General features: G+C 24.8%; 2 protein-coding genes across 2 annotated transcripts; one reads left to right on the top strand and one right to left on the bottom strand.

The window, feature by feature from the left end:
* The first annotated feature begins 1811 nt into the window (after nt 1-1811).
* On the top strand, nt 1812-10915 carry LOC145842965 (uncharacterized). Its single transcript, XM_082950438.1, has 13 exons — nt 1812-1939; nt 2830-3021; nt 3506-3627; nt 3925-4069; nt 4391-4537; nt 4729-4890; nt 5016-5183; nt 5293-5397; nt 5616-5695; nt 5801-5897; nt 6859-7070; nt 10260-10410; nt 10811-10915. Exons 1-13 carry the CDS (start codon nt 1862-1864, stop codon nt 10913-10915), a joined length of 1764 nt encoding a protein of 587 aa, XP_082806564.1. The 5' UTR covers nt 1812-1861.
* A 759-nt stretch (nt 10916-11674) lies between these two features.
* Nucleotides 11675-22288, bottom strand: LOC145842743 (F-actin-capping protein subunit beta-like). Its single transcript, XM_082950222.1, has 7 exons — nt 22247-22288; nt 20206-20423; nt 18249-18362; nt 17865-18006; nt 16631-16747; nt 14528-14676; nt 11675-12315 (listed from the first exon to the last, which is right to left on the bottom strand). Exons 1-7 carry the CDS (start codon nt 22247-22249, stop codon nt 12225-12227), a joined length of 834 nt encoding a protein of 277 aa, XP_082806348.1. The 5' UTR covers nt 22250-22288; the 3' UTR covers nt 11675-12224.
* Nucleotides 22289-23224: the final 936 nt, after the last annotated feature.

Raw genomic sequence — 23224 nt, 5'->3', positions numbered from 1 at the left:
TTAGAATGTAAAACATTTTTTTTAATTTCGTAATTAGCGTATAATTTACATGAAAATTAAGATGTGAATTATTATTTAGGTCAAGTTAAATACCAATAGTTCATAGCTGCATCAAACTTGTTCAATTTTACATGCATAAAGAAAAACTTAGCTACCAGTTTAAAAAGCTATTGTTTGCATTATACTGTTTAAAGTAATACAATTTAATCGCTAAAAACTTTTCATTTTAGTTTACACTTTATCATTTAATAAGAAATACGAATGACAAAACTTATTAAAACCTTGTTGTTTGTTTTTGTCAAGAAAAAGTTCAACTTAAACCTTTTTTTAGTAGTTTTCAGCGTCTTTTTTTAGAAAAAGCTTCCATAAAAAACATAATGGTATGCTTTCAACATTATTTTAACACCTCTGACCGGTTATAAAATAAAACTTTTAATGTTTTTGCTTCTCAATTAACTTGTTTTTAGATATGAGCTTATTAAGAGAAGAAAAAACACAAATAAAAAAAGGTCAAATTTCAATTTTCTTTTATTAATGTACTAAACAAAAAAAAGTATTTTTTTAGAAATATAATACTTTGTTTACTGTTATTTTCAAATAAGATACTACTGATAAAAAGTTTTTGTGTAGGATTTTTTTAAAGAACTAATTATGAGCTACAAAGGAAATAGGTAGGTCAAAACTTGCGTATAATTTTATAAACGTTAGTTTTACGTTTAAAAGTACGCAAAATGTGTTTTTTCTCATTTTAATACTAGTTACAGATTTTTTTTTGAAGTGTATAAATACATGTATTTTGGAATAACTATAACAGTTCAGCCAAAGTTCACAAAATACGACTAATGTAAATATTTTATTTTTATTTGTCGTGACTATTTAAGGTAGCAGTTAAAATTGAAAATAACTTTTTAGCACGATTTTTTTCGTTTTATTTTCATTAAACAATAAAACTTGTTAATAGGCAAATTTACAAAGTAATGTTTAAGAAAAAAATGACAGTAAACTTGTGTTATGGTGAATACTTTTAATACGTTATTCTAAAAACGATTTGAGATATATTTATTCTATATGAGTATATCCAAAGTTATAATCAAATATTTATGAAAAAGTTTATAAACAATATGTATGACATGTATTTTTAATTTTTTTTTTGATCAAAATAATACTTTAAATAACAATTAGCTTTAAGTACCTATAAATAGTTAATATTATACTTAACAAGTAGCTTTAATATAAGTAAATTTTGTATTTATAATTAAAAACAAACAAATTTATGCCGTGATTAGTAAAAATAGCAATCAATATCATTTACAAAATTACATATGATCTTAAAGCAATTTAAGATCTAAACAAATTTTTGTAAGCATTTTTTAATCAAAATTATAGCAAAGCTTTTTATATATTGAAATGCAACACAACTTTGTTAATGAATAACTTTCATTTGCATAACTTAATGTATATATTTTAATATTTTACACGCAATATTCTAATACTCAGCTGTTGCAAAGTTAAAGTTTACAACAAATAAAAAAAGCAGATTAGAATTGTCTTCCAAAAAACAACATCAATTTCAACTTATTGTTTTTTTGAAAAACAAAAGTTTAAATTCGTTTGTATATAAAGGTCAAAAAAATATTTTTGTACACATGATTAAAAAAAACTATTTTTTCAGATTGTTTAGCTGTTTTTAAACCGATTAAGTTGTTTTTTATATGAAATAACATACAAAAACTCAGTTATAAAAATTATTCTCGATATAAAAAACATAAAAAGAAAATAAATAAGTATATTCACAACTCTATAAACAGAAATTATATTACTGAGAAAAACGTTTGTCTGAAGACTATTTTTAATATACAAAATGCATTTTTCTAACCTTCAAAGTAGAATTTATGCAAACAACGGAGTTTTGACCAGGTTTTTCCTCACTGACTTATTGGTTAGTAAAATCTCTACACTTTCAGTTTTTGTTGCATATAGTTCTAATAGAAACTATGGTGATTAGTAAATCTTTATAGAGGTAAACAAATATTGTTCAATTATTAATTTTATTACTTCTAGTAAACTTGTAAAAAACATTTTTATTAACAACTAATAAAAAAGGTGTGTTACTAACTTAAAACAGAATATCTTAAGTTTTATAATGTCTTCTTTAGTATATAACTTTAATTATGTTTATACTTAGGTTTAAATAATTATCTAATATTTTTGCTCTTGAAATAAAATTATAATTTTTTTTATGTATTTGAATTTTATAGCATTTTTATCGCGAGTTACATAAAAAATTTGGTTAATAAACTTAATATGTAAATGGTATTTTTTGTTATCGTGTAATATATTTTGTTTTAACAGCTATTTGATTTAAAGATTATTTTAAAATTATAAGAAATTCATGGTTCTAAAAAACAGTTTGCTACAGGTTTTTTATATTAGAAATAAAACTTTTAGATCTTGTAGTTTTCTTTACATACTTGTATATTAAAAAAAAATCTAAATTGTTTTTTATTATAGTTTCTAAAAAAAAACAACTTTTTGTTAAAGTAAATAGTATTTTAAAACCGACAGAATTAAAAGCATATTTTTTAATTATTCTTGAAAGTCACTTAAGAAAAATGCGAAGCCATAATTTTAAGTTATTTTCAATACTTTGACTGTTATCTCAACTAGAAAAAAATTGGAGCTTTGAATTTTTTTTGTTACCTAAGTTTTTTAATTCTACATTCTATCAAGAAACAAGTTATTACGATAAAAACACCTACTTTTTTTCGTTTTTCTATTTATCGATTACAAGTAAATGCGCAAATAGACAATTTCAAAACAATTTATTAGGGGATCAATCGTGACCATGTGCGCTATTTGATGAAGTACGTTTGGCTAGTAGCTCTCACTCCAGTGTACGTGCCTTTGTACGCTGTGATGAACATTGGTGTTAAGTGTAAGATTATGAAAACGAAATTAAGCAAGTACTTGTTTCAAGAAAACACCCCAGCAAAGTTGAACAAAGTTTGCAGAAAGTACCCGGTAATTTATATGTCTTAATTAATATAATGTTGTGAATTTTAAATATTCTTTTATTTTAAAAGTAAAGCTTTAAGACGAAATAGAAATTTTTAGTTAAAATATGGAATCATTTATTTATAGTTTCTATCAAAAATCGCTTTCAGCTAATTTTTTGTGTTTAATTTTATTTTTTTTTAAGTATTTCATTACAAGAAAATTTATATAATACATTTTAAGCTAAATATTTCTTATCATACTTAAATTTATACACTAAACTTTAGTTACTTTTTTCTCAAAATCATTCGTATTTATAAACATTTATATTTTTTAACTCTTCGTATAAATAAAATTTAGACTCTTTTATATTGATACAAAATTGTTAATACTAAAAGAATTCAAAAGGTATAAAATGTGAAATGTAAATGTAAAAGAAACTCATGAAAATCATAAATTTATTGTTTATTCGATTTTAATTTTTAAATATAAAAGTTTAAATAATGCCTAGATAAGTGACGTAGCACAAGTATCTACTGAAGAGCATCTTGACTTTGTGACACACAGAGCTCCAGTGTATGTTTCACGACTCACTCTATGGTCGCAGCTTGAAGTTGCTAAGAAGCTTTCTGGGTACTTGATATAATAAAATTTACATAAAATTATTACTAAAACAACATATGACTTTCATAAAACTATACAAATTAAAAAAATAGTTACCTGTGTTCAAGTTTATTTTTTCAAAACTTCCGAAAACTTTGTTATAATAAACAACTTACATGCTTAATTAGTAAACTTGTTTTCAGTTATTAAACTTATACTATACACTACCAATTAGTAAATTAGCATGAGTAAACTTTGCAGCATGATAGCTTTTTTAATAACTTTTTTTTAACATACTTAAAAAATTGTAAAGCTGAACACCTTTAGGTTGCAAACTGCCCCTTTAGTAAGTGATGAACAACTTATTTATTCAATCTTGAATACCGTTTTTGGTCATTCAACAACTTGGAATGAGGAGAGAAAAATGTTTCACTTTAAAATGATTGGTTTCGATGAACTAGTTCTATACCAAGTATGTGCAATAAATTAACTTGAAATATGTTTTTTACTTTTATTTTATAGCAATAAAAGTAGATATATCTATTTCATAAAAGGATAGATAGTATACACAGTTTTAGTTTTTAAGAGTCTATTTTCAAATAATTTAGCTCAAAGAAAGCAACAAAAAATTAAATTTTATCTAAAAATTTTTCAATTCACTAGTTCTTACTTCATTCGGAAATAAAAAACCATTACACAAACAAATAGCTATTTTGTAACAAAATAGGGTTGGCTGTGTATTTATTTTTTTTTTTCTATCAAGAGTTTATTTTAGTTACCTTCTTTTTTACAGGGGTTTTACTGGGATGCTCGAGAAGCTTACATTTCTGAAGATTTAAAGAAAATAGTTATTGTTATGTTTGACGGCAAAGAGTATAGCTCCGACTGCAACACTTTTGAGGAAAGAGCAAATTTTGATCAAGCTAAACTTCACCTCCAGGTAAAACCTTTTCGCTTTTTATAACTCATCAAAAAAAGTTGGTATTAGTACTTTTATTAATGAACTATTTAGATTCAATACTCAATATTTAAAAAAGCAAAATTTTTTACACTTTAGTTTGTTTTAAGTTTTTCAATTAGACTGCAATGATATTCAATAACAACTTATCAGTAAAAAAAAATACAACTAAGGTATGCATGACACACTACGCTCCTGGTCTTGCACACAACCACATTCATTTTGTCTTTCCAAGCACTGTGAGTGTGATCGCCAATCAGGTGTTGAACCGAGAAGGAGTCCTGTACAACTTGCTTGCACCGCATTTAAGGTTCACGACGGCCATAAATTTTCAGGTTAGCTCTTGCTTCCAGTATTTCAGGTAAAATGGAAACTTTTTTTTTAATTTCTACTTTTATTATTTGTGCATGTTTCTTAAACATTAAATTAATTATTGTCGAGCTTAAGCAAATATATTAAGGCTCTGCAAGTCGGTCAGGCAACGGACAACAATAACACCTTATTGGACAAAACCGTGGTCACGTGGCAACCATTCCCAATCAACAGGGAGCAATTTGTGGTCGGTGTTGCGAGGAAGTGTGAAAAGCATTACCACCATCTCGGAGACCAAGATTACTCAGCAGTTGAAGTAATCGAACATTTTTATACTAAAAGTAAAAATAAGTCAGAAAAAAAAAGTGTACAAGAAAAAGTTTATCATACAAAAAAGTTAATTAATGTTTAAAAACTCTTTTTAGCAAAAAACTAATGAAGATGGCAATAAAGATTCAGATTCTACAGAAGATCAGCGAAACCATATGATTTTTCCACCACAGTTTACATCGGATCCTAGTATAAACAAAGTAAATTTTAAATAAATATAGTTAAGTATATATAGATTATTATATGAAAGGCAACTTATTATAAAGATTAAAAAAAATTCTAATTAAAAAATAAAAAGAATTACCATAGAGCTATAACATATAGTAGTTCTAGTTTTTATTTCATTAGTTACCTGAGTGTTTTTAGACTTTAATTACTTTTTTTATATAAGCATAAAAGTATGCTAACTGTTTTTTAGATACCTTACATGGACTATTTAAATGGATACTACAAAGTAGTTAAAAAGTTTGTTTCTTCAATTGCCCCGCTAATTGACAGGTAGGTTTTCAAAGCACTTAGAGTAAGATAAACTAATGTTTTGTACTTACTAGAGAATTTTCGTAATAAATTTGTTTGATAAAAAACAAAAATGCACTTATTTAGAGAGGAGTATGAACGTTTTTCGAAGAAAATAGCTGAACATGTTCCAAGATTCGATAGAGTTGACATGATAAATGGTATAACGACATTTATACATCAAGTTTGTTTGTTATGTAAAACATGTTTGTTATGTAAAACATGTAAAAACTATTTAAAAACTTCCGACATAACACTTAAAAAACTAAATAGAATATTTTGATCATACGACCTAGATTTTAAAAGCAGACAACTTTTTCACCAAGTATTTTTTCAAAAAGTATAATAGCTCTAAGGTATAAACAGTATTTTATAAGTTTTGTTCCTAATTTATTACATTTAAATAGTAACAATAGTTTCTATTTGAAAAAATTTGAAGTTGTGTAGTTTATATTAAATATTCTGTGTTTATTATTTGTAATATCTATCTCTTAACCTTAAAAATTATACACAAGCACATTTTTAAGTTATAATTTAATCAAAACAATAACATTTAACATTAAAATCATGTTTTTATACTATTGAAAAACAGTTTTTGACCTTTTATAGTAAAAAGAAAAGCACTAAGTTATGAAGTTGGCTTTTGATAAATTGAGGTGAAAATTTTAATATTTAAAACTGTTTGTCATATCTTACTCGTAAACTTAATATGTTGAAGTAGAAACAGTTTTCTTTATTTATAAATGTTTAACATATATTTTATACAAAAAACAGCTGAAACTTTTGTTTATAAAAACTAAAACATTTTAAGATAAACCTTATATAGCTTAGGCCTTTTGTTTTACACACAGTTTAAGTTATTTAATCCCAAACATAGTTCCCGAACAGTTTATTTGCCTATAAAAAACCTAAAATATATTTATGTGCCAAAACAATTTCATAAAAATTAGAACAATCTGAATTTAACAAGAAAAATACGTTGAAAGTAGCGAAAACTTAAGAAGTTTATTTTTATTATACAAATAAAACTAAGAAACCCTTTAAAACGATTTGTAGTAAAGCTTGTCAAAAAGTTTTTTGGTCATAAAAAGTACTTTTCTAACATAACGTTTTTTCATAGTTGTGACTTTAGATAATTATTTCAGCAAGGAGTTATTCATTTTTCTGATCACAACTCGTTCTTACGGTATTTCGGATGGAAGCACGGGAGTATTTCGCTCAGATTTCCTTTTGTCGATTTCAACGACAAGGAGCATTGGAACTCGGTTTTGAAAGACATACCTTGCGTTACTGATGTGAAAAACATCATGTCAAACCTACATTGGCTGCTGGACACTGGTGATATAATGAGGACGAGGTGATTTGTGGCATAAAAAAATGATACTTTTCGAATAGTATAAAGTATAAAACGCTGTTAGTTATAAAAAAAAACTGATGAATAAGTTACTAGCTGAAGCCTAAGGTTAAATATACCATAAAGTTTTAGATACATAAGTCACAAAACCAATTTGATTCAGAGTAGCAGCAATTAAATTGCAAGTTATATCATTAAAAATTTATTTGAAAAAAAAACCTTATGTTTTATACTTTGTATTACTAGATTCAACTAAAAGCTACTATTGATACTAAAAGCACATATAAAACAAAATGCGTAATGATTTTGCTTAAGTTAATCTTTTTTTAAACTTGTTTACTCTTATATCAAAATATAATGATATTTCTACAATTTTGGTGAGATCTAGAAGTCGATCTTGTACAGCATTCACAATAATAGGCAGTTTTTAGTTTATAGGTTTACATAAGTTATTAAACTGTATGAACTGAGTGCTCAATATATAAGAGCTTAATTTATAAAGTAATTTTTTATTCAACGTTTGTCATATAAGCTAACATTGTTTTTCCTAAAAGGATCTTTAGAGCTTTTTAAGTAACAATAAATAACACAAAGCACACAAATATATATAGTGAGATCAGGTAATGAGAAAGTAATTAGTTAGTATTTAACTAGTCATTGTAATTACGTGCTTAAGTAAATATAAGGGAAATTGATTAATTAATTGTAAAAAGAAAACTTAGCAAAAACACTCGACAAATAAAATAATGTAATACTTTGAAAAATAAACTGACATTTATAAACAACTGAATAAATAAAACTTAGGATGGTATAATAAAACATTAAAAATAGCTAGATCTAAAATGGGGGTATGTCGAAACTAGTTCTTTTTTTTATATTTAGTGCTTTATCTCTGTCCGCTTCGGCAATGGCCATTCTTTATAGATTGCAGTTGGAGCAATTATCTGTCTCTCATGGTACTAAGCAGTTTATTCTAAATAGTGTTTATCACTCGATTTCGGAGAATTTAATGTTATTTGATGTGGTAAATTTAGCCAGGGCTGTTGTTTTTATTTTCTTGAGGATGCTTGCTGTGCTTGCGTTGTTGCCACCTTGTTTTGAAAGAAGCTCCTGTAGAACCAATGAACTCATTATCGCTAACTTTTTTTATACACCTTTTAAGAGGCATTCTCCATTAAATGGGCAGTTCATCTTGTTTTAGCAGTTGCAAGTTCTGTTCATTTTGTTTTCAGCCTCTAAAATTTTTTTTGGTGTATGAGTTGATGATTTTTCTCATATTAGGCAAACAGTTGTACGAGATTTTGATTGTTTTCCTGTCAAAATTCTTATAAAAATTTAATTTTTGGAAAAATGTAGACGAACATAATCCAAAGTTTTCTTACCTGTATTGGTTTTTACAGAATTGCAAAACGGAGGATTGAAATATATGATTTTCTTATTTTTTTTTTTTTTTTTACAAGTTAGAATTCAGATTGTTTTTATCATAGTCTTTTAGCTTATCATGTTCGTTTTATATTAGTGCTTGACATTATAATCTATTTTGATACTTTTAAATATCTTCTTGTTACTAGAGAGTTTGATTAGTCTGTTATTAATCATTGAGCTTAGGCCTTTTTTTATTATTTTAGGATGATTAGACCCGTTATTTATGTACTTTACGTTTGAATTATCCTTTTTATTTGGTGCAAAGGTGTTACTACTTAAGCTCATGCTAATGTCTAAAAAATCCGTTTGGATTAAATTACATTCGACAGAAGTATTAAATTCGTGGGACTTGAATACGCTTGTAATTCTTTTTGTTGCTCTTTCATTTTTGCACTTAGGTTTATAGGTTTAGTTAAGTAGGGTAGGTATACTTTAAGATAAAACACATAGTTTGAGTTTATTAGAACACCTTAGAAATATCTTTAAGCACATATTTTTAAGCTAAGTGTGCATTGTGCACACTAATTAGATTTATAATGTATTTTAGTTTTACAAACATAAATAATTTTAATGTAAAATAAAGCTTAAATATAAAATTAATCATTCTTGTTCTCTTCATCATAGTTGTTAGCTAGTATTAGTACGCGTTATTCAACTACAAAGACAGCTAAAGTTTTTTAAAAGTTTTTATTAATAAAAAAGTTAAACTATCTACTGTGCATAAAATTTTTATCATTGATTTACTTAGCAGGTTATTTTAGGGCCTTACAAATTTATACCTTACTACTTATCTAGTAAGAACCTATTAGCTTTTGGAATCTGAAAAACTGGAATACATGCAGGCACTTTCTAATAACAAGGAGCTATGAAAAACACTTTTGTTGTATTTAAGAACATCCAGTCGTTAGACTAAAACTTTTAGCTGGCAGTTAAAATGAACACTTTGAAACTAACAAAAATGAATCAGTAGAATATAAGTTAAGTTTAAAATTTTATGTACTAAAGCTCATTTATAGTATAACAAAAATAAACCTGAGATTTTGCAAAATCGTAAGACTAGTCTAAGTTATTCAAATAAAAACAAACTTAGCATAAGTCAGCCTGATAATTTCAAAAATGTTCAATTTTTCTAAGTGTGTGACAACCCTGCTCAACACATTATAGTAACAGATCTTCTTAAATAAAAATATATGGTGCGTTCTTTTATTTTAAAAACTCGGTTACTTAGTTGTAAGTTAAGTTGATGTAAAATCTGTAAATTCGAATTGTACCGATCAACTCAGTAACAACGAAAGTCAAGCACCGTTTTTATTCAATATACATATTGACTTTATTTACAGGTATACATTATAAAAATTGAAAAGAAAATAGCAAAGTTTTTAAATACCTTGTAAATTAGTTTTACTTGTTGGTATATCTAAGTTTTCTTAGGTTTCATTTATAGTAATCTACAAAAACGAATTAAAGCTTTGAGAATTTATAAGTACTAAGAAACCATTTAAGTTTGTAAAACTTAAAAAAAAAACTTATTCCATAGCTTTTTAGTATGTAAAAGTTTATTCTGTTATTTTTTTATATTTTAAGTTTTATAAAAATTTGTACATGTAAAAACATCTTTATAAAACTTCTAAAAAACTCTTCATCGTTTGTGTATTATAAAATTTATTTCAACTCTAAAACTATCATACATAGAGCTATTAAAAAGCATAAGGAATAAAAATATTTATAATTTCGTTATCTGCAATAACATCATAAAACGAAATTAAGGAGTTTTTTCAATGCTTTTGTGGACTTTATACCCAATCCAGCTTGTAACTTGCAATTAGTCGATACTAAGTACAACTTCAGCAATGAGTTGGCTAAGGCTGCAGCAAAACAGTTTATATCAGATCTCAAACAACACGACCAACTAATTAAGGTTTGTTTTTTTTATTAAATGATCTTTATGAAAGTTTTAGAAAAATAACTAATTTTATTTATTCCCAAGAGGCTTTTTTAGTTTAGTCTTAAAGCCGATTTTTTAAGTCAAAATGTCTTTTTTACTCTCAGTTGCTTAAAAATAAGTAAAACTTTATTAAAAAGTATTTTTTTTTTAAGTTTTAAATTTCATTTAGCTAAATAAAATTTGCAGCAACTAGTTCAACTTACAAATACGGTAAAAATTCTACTACATGCTATGAATCTGTAGCGAGGTTTACTCGGTGTTTTGAGTTTCAAGTTTATATATATATAGTGTCTCTGAATATTTTAGCATTTTTCATTTCTTTAAAAAACATTCATATTTCTGTAGAGGTTGTAAAATTGTCTTAATCACTCAGGTACAAAAACCAGACGTAGACTTGAGCAACCCATCTAAAGATGTGAGAGCCAGCGGTAAACAGTTGGTACCACTGGAAGACTTAGTAAGGACAATCTGTTACTAATTGTATAAAACGCTCTGCTTAACACAACAATTTGATTATCCTTTGTTAGAAAGTGTTAAGACGTTTGTAAATTATTTCTCAATAATTTTATTTCAATTTTGTAATGCATTTAATCATTTCAGTAAAGTTTAAAATAACACTCAACTTAAATCAAAAACTTTATAAAAGAGTTTTTGAGATTAGTTATTTTGATTGTAACTCTGTTGCAACTATTAAAGAAAGTTTTCATTGATTTTCTATATGAATTTGTAAATATCTATTTTCTCCTTGCGTAAACTAATAAAATGTGTTGAGATGATAAATCTAGGTTTAAATAATTTAAAACTATTTTTTTATTCAAGTACAGCATTAACTTAATGGGTATATCATTATGTTGACTAACAAAATATTTTACTAATATATGTTAATTAAATAGTAATATTATTATTATCAAGAAATAAAAAATATCATTTTAGAATTATATATTAATAAATTGTTTCATTTCATTGTTTTAATGAAAAGTAAAATATAAAAAATACTCATAGCGATTTATATTTATAAAAGTTTCAATTATGTAATACTAGGAGTTCAATTTATGTAATTAAAATATTTTTTAATACAAACTTTTACAACTTAAAAAAATTTGCTTGCAAAAGTAGCCTTTGTATTATAATGATGATGTAATCAATGATGAGTAATAATAGAATTTACAACATAACACATTATTATTAAATTTCTAAACATAATAAATATAATTTTTTCATACTTTATAAAGAAAAGCAGATGATAAACTATTTATTTTGTAGATGAAAAAAGTATAAAATTCACCGACTAAATAAAATACGAACGAAATAAAATGTAAAACATAATAAATTATAGTATATTTTTGTTTAATTAGTTTTAGCTGTAACTGATTGCAATTCGTTTATAAAAAAGTGTAAAAATATCAAAAAATTATAGTTTTATTCGGAAATTTATTTTGAAAAATTGAAGAACTTATAAACCTCTGTATTTGAAAATATGTAACTAAAAAACTACCATAGGTACAATTAAACAAGTACTGACTATAATTGGTTGTCAATAGATGCAGAAAAAGCTAACAAGCATAATAATAGTAGGCAACCAAAATAAAAATACACTCGCTTTTTAACTTCAGAAAAAAAATTGTCAGAAAAAGTTTGGTATAAAAAACTTGATATAGAAAGAACCTTTTTTCAAGAGAGCGAGAAAAAATACTCAGGTCGAAAATTTTGAGCTGCATTTAATTCATACGTTGTGTTGTGTGAACGGAAGATTTGGTCGCTGTGGGTCTGTAATCAATACAGCCGTCTTATTTGGCACTTTGCTGTGTTGAAAGCTTCTGTCTCAGTTCCTCGGCCACCTTCTTCTGATTGTCCTTTTCAGCTAGGGAGGTGGTGGACCTGATGAAAACAACTATTCAGTACAGGAGATTGCTTTTAAACGTTTAGGTAAATCACATACTATTTTTAAATAAGTAGCGCATGTTCAGAATGTATGTTTATTTATCTATTTAGAACTATAGGTAGCTAGCAATACCCTTTTAAGAAGTAAAACAAGACGTTCAATTTTTTGTAAGTTTATGAAACACATTTTGTAGGAATTAGTCAGAACATCTTTTTTTAAATATTGAGTTAATGATACTATAGTATTTTGCTGTAATTAAAATTCATGTCAAATGGTTAAACGAAAGAAAAAATTAATAATTAAGAATAAAATAAATGTTAAAAATGTAGTTATTTTGTAATGATGTAGTGGATCTGATGAGAATAATTATATAGTATGAGTATTTGCTTTAAAACGCTTAGTTATATTTTTTTAATGAGTATCACATGTACAAAATGTATCTACATTAAATCATTTAGAATCATAGGTCCTTAGCGATAGCTACAATTTTTTGATAGCTACATTTTTTTTACTAGGTAAATAAAGACGGTTATTTTTTGTTGGTTTAGAAAACGCATTTTGAAGGAACTAGAGAGAACAGGTTTAAAGGCATGTTTGATTTATCGATACTGTTGTATTTTGCTACAATTCAAATTTATTGTGTAATTTACAAGAATACAAAATTAAAACTACAACGCTAAGGAAATTATCTTTTTAATTTATTAGGAAGATCTGAAAGTATCCGGTATCATTACTTACAAAATAAAAAATTAAACTGCTTTTATAGTATATGTATAATCATAATATTACATTACATTATATTTAACTAACTTGTTATTACTTGTAGTATACAAAATGTTCAACGCATTTTCATTTTTGTGCATGCATAATAAGCTATTCGTGTATAAACCAATAAAAAATATAATCTTAATAGTCAAAACAAAAATATCACAATTTACAAAACTTTAAATAAAACACGATTGCATTAAAATAAAAAGTCAAAATGGAAGCAAATTTATTATTAACACAAATATATAATAATAAATTATAGTTAGTTAAATAAAACTTCAAGTTTTTGTATTATTAACCTAAAAAGTTACAAAAAATTAAAACATTGTATGCAACTATTTTCTTTACCAAATAAGTAAAGGTAAAATAAAAATAGTTAGATTTTCAATATAACTTATTTGTACAGCTGATAATGCTATATAAATTACGTTAACACAGGTTTACAAAAATTTAAACATTTAAGAAAACATTTAACTTAGTTGATTCTATTTTTATTGGCTAACTATTTTTATAATCATTATTAATATTGATACTTGAATAAAATAAATTTAAAAGTTCACATATCATAGTTACCAAAAAAGTATACAAGCAAAAAGGCTTATTTATAATTTTATATAAACTGTAAGCCGTTTTTAAATCTAATCTTTTAAAAACACAATTTGTGATATTAAAATACTTAAAAAATATTGAGACAATAATAAAGAAATAAATTTCTCAATCAAAGATGTTTCAACTTCCAGATGTTTAGCTATAATATGTCAATTAGTACTAAGCGTTTTTAACTAATAAAAAAAAAGATTTTAGTCTCTTTATCTAACTACCTGGTTTTCTAAGTCACAACAGATTTTTATGTAAAAGCAACAATTTAAATTTATTTTAATCATTAAGGCAACAATATTAAAATCATTACTTATTTTCTCAAACTACGCCTTAATTAAGCCAGTTGCTAAACTTTCTTAAATTTAAAATTATTAAGAAAATCTATTCAAAAATTCTAAAACCATTTTTACAAACAAAGAACTTTACACTTATGGTGTACTCTTGAGGTTAAAGTCCAAGTAAAAAATATTAATAGTAATACGGTTATTGATTAAGCTTCATAAAGACTGTTTTAAAGTTATATGCTTTTGCAAAAGAATTTTTTTTTCTCATTTTTTTGTTCAGCTATGTTTGTTGAGAGATTTACATAAACATTTTTTGTATGAAGATAAACACAGAACAAAGATTACTATCTAATAACTACTTATAAACCAGTAATGTAAGCATAAGATTAAAACCACTTAATTTAATTAAATACAGTCATTTAAATTACCACGGATTAAAATACTTAATCACAAAATACTTTTTAAACAATTTTATTGTGTTGAAAACTGTTACTTTTTTACCAATCTAATCATTTTGTAATCCATCAAACACTTATATATGTTAAATATATGTAACCTGAGATCGTTGAGGACATCTCTTGTTTTGCTGAAGTAAATTTCGTTCAATGTGTTCCTCATCTTGTTCTCGTTGTCCTCCACAAGCCTGCCGATGTTCACTATGTGCTGGTTCGCGTCTTTCTCGTTTATTTTCTCGTCTTTCTCCACCTAAAGTTCGCAGTGCAAGTAGTATAAAGTTCGTTTTGTCAGTGAGAGAATAGACAGGTATTTTGATATTTACCATATTTTAAGATTAATTAGTGAAATAAGTAAGATTTGAGTGCAACAAATCATAAGTATTTTGAATATTATTTTGGATAAAAAAAATCTTATTATTATATATATATATTCCCAGGTCGAAAACTTCATTTAATATCTTTTCAAGACTAAACTAATTTTGAAAATTTTAAACTACAAGCTTGAAGTTTATGGATTGAGTTTTTTCAACTCAAATAACACATTTGTTTTAAATTATGTATGTATAAATTAAAAATACTTTATTTAAAAACTACACTGGAACTGTTTATTTTTAGGCTATTAAAATAAAATAAAAATTATAGTTCTAGAAAAAATAAGGTAATGTTAGACATTTTTTCTTCCTAAATTAATTCTACATCTGCTAAAGCTTATTAGTTTGTGTCTTATATAATCTTTTAAATTTGTATTTTTTCTTAGCTTACATCTTAAATCATCAAGATTAATTTTAAATTATAGGAAAAACCATGTAATTTTAATAAATTTGATAAGAAACAAGTTTTACTTATTTTTTTTTTACAATAAAAATTTCTGTGCATTAAAAATGCTTATACCCTAAAATACTTCTACCAGGGTTCGTGCGCGAAATTTTTTTTCATTTAGCCTAACTGAGACCAATTTAGCCTGACATCTTTTCAAAGTAAAGAAAATACCCTTTGGAAGTCGTTTTAGGTATTGGGGGGTCTTGATTAGTACTATTGTAGTCTCCGACTTCAACCAGCTTTATCTCAAAAATATTTTGAGCTTTAAAAATCTGCAAAAAGCAACTCATAGCTTAGTTACAACTCAATAAAATAAGACAAATTTTTAATAAAATAACTGATTTAGCCTGACGTTTTTCAACTTTAAAAAAAAAAACTGATTTAGCCTGACTTAGCCTGACGCGCACGAACCCTGATCTACATATTCTTAGTATTTTCTCACAAGAATATATACTCCAAATAAACGGTGTCATTTTGAAGTTATAGTAAAAAATAAGAATATAGAGCTTAGAAAAGCTTGGAATAATTTACGTACAATAAATATATATTTATGATAAAACTTGATCAATCATTGCAAATAATATAAAAGCTATTGGTAATTTTTGTAAAAATCATTATAACCCTGATAAAAATTTTAACTAACCCATGTCATTAATAATATTAACCTAATCAAAATTAGCCAATCCAGAAGAAAAGTGTAAACACTTTCAAGAAATAAAAGCAGGATAATTTAAAAAACTTTAAAATATATCAATCTTCTTAAAAAACTTATTCAAGAAATCGAGCAAAAAGTATTCATATATTACAAGCACGAAAAAAAATAGCAACAATAATTAAAGTTGTATATAAACTAAATTCTAGTAAAAATATTCAAAATCTATTTAAAACAAATAAAGAATTACACATAAAATGTGTTTTAAAAGTGTATTACATAAAATTAAAGTTTTTTATGAAATGTTTTAACCAAATAAAACTTATAAATACTTTTTTTACTGAGTTTACATTGAATTCATGCTCTAAGTTCAATGTAAATTTAGTGAAAAAGCAGTATAAATTTGTATTTGGTCTTATCAAAAAATATCAAATAAAACGCTTTGTAATCCAGAAATAAAAGATATAGTATAAAACTGCTAATAAATCCAACTATAATGCAGTTAGAAAATGTTTATATATTGCACAACAACTTTTTCTAAGATCTGTTTATGCCAAAAATATAAAAATACATAATTAAATAGATTAAATCTCAGAAAATAATTGTCTTCTTGATATCTTATCTTTTGTATAATAACTATGAAGCCATAACAATCTTTAATTACTTTATGGTGTTATCAAAGCAAAGAGTACAGAAATTAATAAAACTATTTACAAACCAAAAAATAGTTTACCTGTCTAGTAAGCTGACCACACAGATTCATTATGCCAGAAGCTGCCCTGGTAGTTTGAAGCCACAATATAACTGTAGATGTTAGCTTGTAAGTGGCTGATTTAACCTTAGGCTTCACCTGTAATAAAAAGTAAACTAAAGTATAATAAAGGTTGGATCGACCGCTAACTAAGGAATTTGTCTATTTTAAACTTGTAATTATAATAAATGTGAAAGAATTATGTAATTCTTTTTATTAAATAAAACAAACAAAAAAGTTCCAAAAGCTAGTAATTTTTTGAAATATAACAGATTTGCCAAAGTTTCTTTTAATATTTTTTAGGTTTTTGAATTTCCTCCGGGTTTTTTTAAATTACATTTTTTTGTGCATATTTAGTGTAAAGTTAAAAAACTGTATGCAATAAGATAGAAACATTAAAAATATTCTGTAATGCTACTTTAAATGTGTTTTACAACACATATAATTAAATAAATAGTACAAAAAAAAATTATATAATAAAACTATTCGTATCTTATCTAAATTTACTTATTTTTCATGAAAATATTGTTTAAATTCCAGGTTTGCTAGTAATTTTTGGTCAAATTTCTAGGTTTTTCATGTTTTTTAAATATCTCAAATTCCAGGTTTTTTAAGTTTTTAGTGCCTAAATTGTCAAATCCTAGGTTTCAAGGTTTTTTGTCAACCATGTAATAACAAATAAAGAATTTTACACTTAACTAAAAAGCAAATAAACAAGACGACTAATGTACGCTTTGTAACTAAATATAAATCGTTGTACTTAAATCCAACACTTGTATAAATTTTATTCAGAATTAAAAATGTTTTTTAACAAAAATGCTGAAAAGATTTATTCTCGAAAAAAGCAATATTGTATCTTTTTTTTTTGGGAAGTTGAATAAAAATTTGTCTTTATAAACTCTTATAAAACTTGGAAAGAAATACTTGCTTGCTTTTTTAGATATAACTTATTGATAGTTAGAAATAAAAAATAAAGCTTATTTTTGCCTTGCAAATATAATAACACTGTATATTGATACTAAAAAAATAAAAAATAAATAGCAAAAAAAATATATCTAATTGTTAAGTTTAACGTTTTGAACATTGAGTAACAAAATCATTAAAAGTTGTGTTCAAACAACCTGTGGCATTTAAACTTTCTAACACCACAAAATTTAAATATCGTGACGGTTATGCAGTAAAGTTATTCAGTTAAAATATCTAAGCTAAAAAAGACCTTGACTTCGATCACGTGAACGGAATCCCAGCACCCTTTGATCGGGCTGCTGTTGTCGCCAGCTTTCTTGATGAGAATGGCGCCAGCGAAACCGTCTGCCAAGTCCCACAGGTACACCGAGGATATTCCGCCGTCGTAGTACCTGCGAGTTGTTCACAAGTAATTTTTTTTTTAACTTACAGTGTAATGCTAGTAGGGAATTTAATTTTCAAAATTTTTACTCACTAACAAGAATAATCTTCAGTGACTTATAATTGAACGAATCACAAAGTTAAGTAAATTAAAACTTAAAGAACAAGGTGTCACGGAGCTAATTTAATTTGATAAAAAAAAATAATATATTTTTCAACCAAAAAATTACTATTTCTAGTTTTAACTACTTACAAATCTCTGTATGAATCAAAGGCTTGGTTAGCTTGAATTTCAAGTTCTCTGATTTCATCAGAAGGTTTTGCTCCATCATCAATTGGATCTTGATACTCATTCGAATGTGGTGACCTAATAGATAAATACAAAAAAAAAAGAGTTATTTTTACTATTGAAAAATTCATTAGTAAATGTTATGACATTTATGTAGCATCTTTGCCCTTACTAAACTTGATATCATCTTAAGAAAGATCTAAAATTATCCTTATCTAACATCTCAGTGATGTTTACTGCTTAAAACATTTTTTCACTAATATTAAAGTCAACAGAAACTATGTGTTACAACTAAGTCTACAATGGTAACATATTAAGTTATTTTTTTAGGATGTTTACCATAAACTAGCTATTTCTATGTACTCAAATACTTACTTAGATCGACACATTAAGTTAAAAAGTAGGAAATATTTTAAAGAAATACTTGTTTTACTTTCTAGTAGAGTATTGTAAAGTTTTACAGTTTTTATAAGATGATTTGACAAAGTATTAACTATATATAGGAGGTATAACTATGTATAAACTTGAACTATTAAGTTAAAACTTGTAAATTTTCATTAACATTTTCTTTAGTTTAGACATATAATTTTCTGCACAAAACTTTAAATAGTTTTCACAGGGTTGCCAAATTTTTTTGGCAAATTTCATCCAGGTTTTCAAACTTACATTCCAGGTTTTTAACAGTACACATCTTTGGATCAATTTTTAGTTTTAAATTAAGTTTAAGGTAAGAAACTTTGTTAAATAGTATATAACATTGAAAATATACTATAAAGCTATTTTAAATAGATTTTTTAATAAAAAAAAGTTTAATGATGACAAAAAATAAAATTTCTCTAACTCCATGTTTTTCCAGGTTATTTAGCCTAAATTGTCAAACTCCAGGTTTTTCCAGTTTTGAAAACAAGGTATATTGGCAATCCTGTGTTTAAGAATTAAATTGAAAAAACACTATCAATTTATTTAAAAAAGTTATTTAAAAAACAATATAACCAAATTTGTTAAGAACATTTAAAGCTGAAAGTACAAAATTTTACAATTAAATCTTTAGTATACATTTTCATAAAATATACATACCAACAAAAAATTATATTTTTCAAAGCTTTATCAATAAATGACCCAAAAAACATTTTACATAAAACCTATAAATGAAATAATTTGAAAATTTAAACAGATATTTATCTTTTTTATAGGGTTTCTTTATTATTAAAACATTTAAGTAGACTTTTTTTTTATTAGTCTCAAAAAATTGTTTTTTATTCTCACAGATTATAATAAACAAAACAGTGTAAAGTTACTTAAGTTGAGAACTTTAATACTGTTTAATTTAGAACAAATTACAATATCAAAAACTTTTTTTAGAAACACAATATTTTGGTGGTTTTAAGACAGCCTATTATCAAAATTAAGTTTAAAAAAAACATAATAATATAGAATCTTACAACGTATACAAAACTGTATAATAATAAAAAAAATGTTTTTATGAAAATGCAAACTCTCAAAAAATATTCATAGAACTACATCTCAGAATATAATATATATTAAAAAAAACCTTATACTAACTTAATATTCTAATTATTAAGACTATGATAATGAGAAAAAAAATCTTAATAAAAGAGTTTTCAAAATTTCTAAAAATTTCTATATTTTTAAACTTATTTTGACCATTTCCCAAAAAAAACTGAATGTAGATCAAATTAGTAAAACTATGATGGTAAATATATTTGGTGTTTAACATTTATTAATAAAGATATAAACAATAACACGAAATTATTAACACTTGAAATAAAGGAATTTAAACTGTCTGAATTTGAATAGTAGTGCAGCCGTGAAAAAAGCAATATAATTGAAAAAAACATCTAAATATTTTAAAACAAGATTACATAGAGAGAACAGTAAAAATCTAGATATTGATGCTAACCTGTAGGAATCACCATCCCTATTATAGTCGCACAGCAAGAAGTTTTTGCCAGTCTCAGTACATTTTAGTACTTTTAATGGCTGATCAACAGAGGCGAGCAAATCCTCGCACAGCTCTGGCACCAAATCAATGATGTCTGACAGGTTTTTCTCACTTTTTTGCGGAGGAAGTCTCCTCATCAGTTCTAAAGCTGCATCAAGTTGCTGATCTAAATCCGCCTGAAAAAAAATAACTATGAAGTTTTTGTTGTGTTAAATACTTTTTATTAAAAACCCATAAAATTAAATAGAGAAAGGTTTTAGCAGTTCACGTAAACTTATTAAGTTACGAAGAAACCAGCTTCTGAGTTAAATCAATGAAAAATAAGGTAATACACATTTGTAAACTTTCTTAATTTTATAACTTCATAAACTTAAAACAACACTAATGATTGTAAAATTAAAATCTTAAAAACATAACAATAAAAAAAACAAAAAAGGTAAAACATTATTCTGCAAATTTTTTAGCAAAAAAAAAATTTTAACATTTTTGAGGATAAAACAACTTTATTATTTAATTATTTTTTACATGTTATTCAAGCTTGCATTATTCAAATAGCTTAGCCAATCACATCTTTAATACAAATATAATAAAATACTATTAGATATTTGCACATAATTTTGCTGTGTTTATTAAGTACTGAACAAAAGAAATTTTAATAGTGGAATATTTTTATTTGAATAAAATTTTACAATTGTTTAAAACAAGTTTTAAAAATTACTCAATTAAGGATTTTTTTTTTAATGTTTAGTACTTTTGATACATTAAGATAGTAACAGTAATCTTAAAATTGTACTTTTTGTATGAATATTCAATTAAAAAATTCTTATTATAAAAAATATACAAAATTGTTTTTGCACATCATTAGTGTTTAGTACTTTAGAGTACTCTTCCAAGTTATACATTATATAATGTTTACTGAGTGAGAGAATAACTCTAAAAAAGTTTAAACTTTTAATTTGCAAAAGCAACTTTATAAAATTGCTATAATAAGTTTTTTATTGATAATTCATTTGATGAAACTTCAAAAATTATTCAAACCACCTGACTGTTTCCTGGATTTATTGTGATAAAATTAAATGTATATAGATAAATGTTTACTAAATGTATGAAAACTTAATATATTTTGATTTAATATAGGAAATTACTCGAATAATAACAATACATCTACTTATATATAGAAATTTAATAAAGAAACATTTTGTCTGAACTACCAAAAACTTGTCAAAACTAGCACCAACTAGTAAAAATTTTCCTTATAAAAAGTTTAAAAAAAAAATTTAGGGCGATATGGCAAGGGCCATAAGAAAATTTTATTTGATAAAACAAATGAGTACTACATAGCAAAAAAAACAAATTTCAAAAATTTTCTACAGAGACTTAAATAGCCAATGTAGCTTGCGTTAAAGAGAAACCTGTTCTTATTTATAAAAAAATATATTAGTGTTGAACTACAATAAAAATGTTTAAATTTTTTATAAAAATTAAAAATATTATTTAGTTGTATGTTAGTAGATCAGTTTTTGAACACCTTGCATAATGTATTTACTATCATAAATAACTTAAAAGCTATATAACTGTTAAACTTATTATATAAACACAATATCTATTTAAATACATAATAATTTATTTTAATTAACTATTATTAGTAAAAAGTTCTTATTTAAACTCAGGATTACAATAATTAACTACTTAAAAAGATTGTCTTACAATTACTTTAAAAAAATACAAAAACACAAATGGTTTTAAAAGATTAAGTACATTAATAACTACTACAAATATGTAATCATAAACAATTTTTAACCTGTTAAATTCATATCAAGTTTTATTATATAAAAAACGTTAATTTTATCTTTTTTTTATAGTAAGAATTTAAATTCTACCTCTAGAAATAAAGGAAAAAATTAGTTTACTATACATCAACAATCTTTCTTAAATAAAGAATTTCTGATTAATTTTAAACTGTAGTATATTTAACTTAAAACAATAAAAGTATACTAACCATTCTTCCAACTTATATTTAAAGGTTTATTAAGAAATTTCTGCAAAAATATACTTTGTTATAAAGAAATGATCATACTAAAATCTATATTTGTTAATTCTTGTTTTTAAGCTTTAAAAAAATTTATAAGTAAAACTAAAGGTCTAAAAAAAGTTTTCTAAAAAAAATTATTTTAAATTTCTGCCTTAAATTACTTACAAAAGTAAAGGATAAAATTTCATAACTACAAAAAATTGAAACAAAAGTTAGTAAACAAGTTCAAATAGAAGATTGTAAAATGACTATATATTACTTTTGAAAAAGTGTTTAAGCAAAAAGTACCATGTTTGAAAACTAATAATCAAAATACAATGTAATTGTCCTAAAGTTTTAACAAACTATAGGATTCTATATTTAATTCTGAATAGAGATAAAGGAACTATTAATAGGGTACTATTTTTAAGGTGTGTTACTCTTTTAAATAAAAAACTTTAAAGCACTATAAACAAGCTTAAATTATAAGTTTAAGTAATAAAATTGTAATACCTAGAGTAGTAGTATTTGCAAGATAATAATGATTACAGCTTAAATACAATGAGATGTAAAATAGTTTGAATGATAGGTTTGTCACTGTATGAGTCAAAAATATGTCCTGAGTGACTAAAAACTGTCCTGAGTTGTCCTGAGGTTTTTCAAAACTTAAAAAAAAACTATTTTCAAAATTAATAAAAATGAAGTTCTTCAACAAAACTAGTTTTAAAATAACCAAATACTGCAACCTAATCAACTAAATCTCAATCGAAACTTGTAAAAAAAAACCATCCTGAGATATGTAATAATATCAAAAATATTCTGGATTTTTTATTAGAAAAACTGTCCTGAGTCAGCCTGAGTTTAAAAATTATATACTAAATATCCTGAGTTATCCTGAACGTGTGGCAAGCTTTAAATAATCAAAATTTTTACCATAATTTTAATCATAAATTTATTAAAATTTAC

This window comes from Thalia democratica, chromosome 8 (genome assembly GCF_965202585.1).
Source record: "Thalia democratica chromosome 8, ktThaDemo2.hap1.1, whole genome shotgun sequence".
Lineage (NCBI taxonomy): Eukaryota > Metazoa > Chordata > Thaliacea > Salpida > Salpidae > Thalia > Thalia democratica.
The sequence above is the reverse complement of the archived record's forward strand: the minus strand, read 5'-3'. Positions and strand labels throughout refer to the sequence as shown.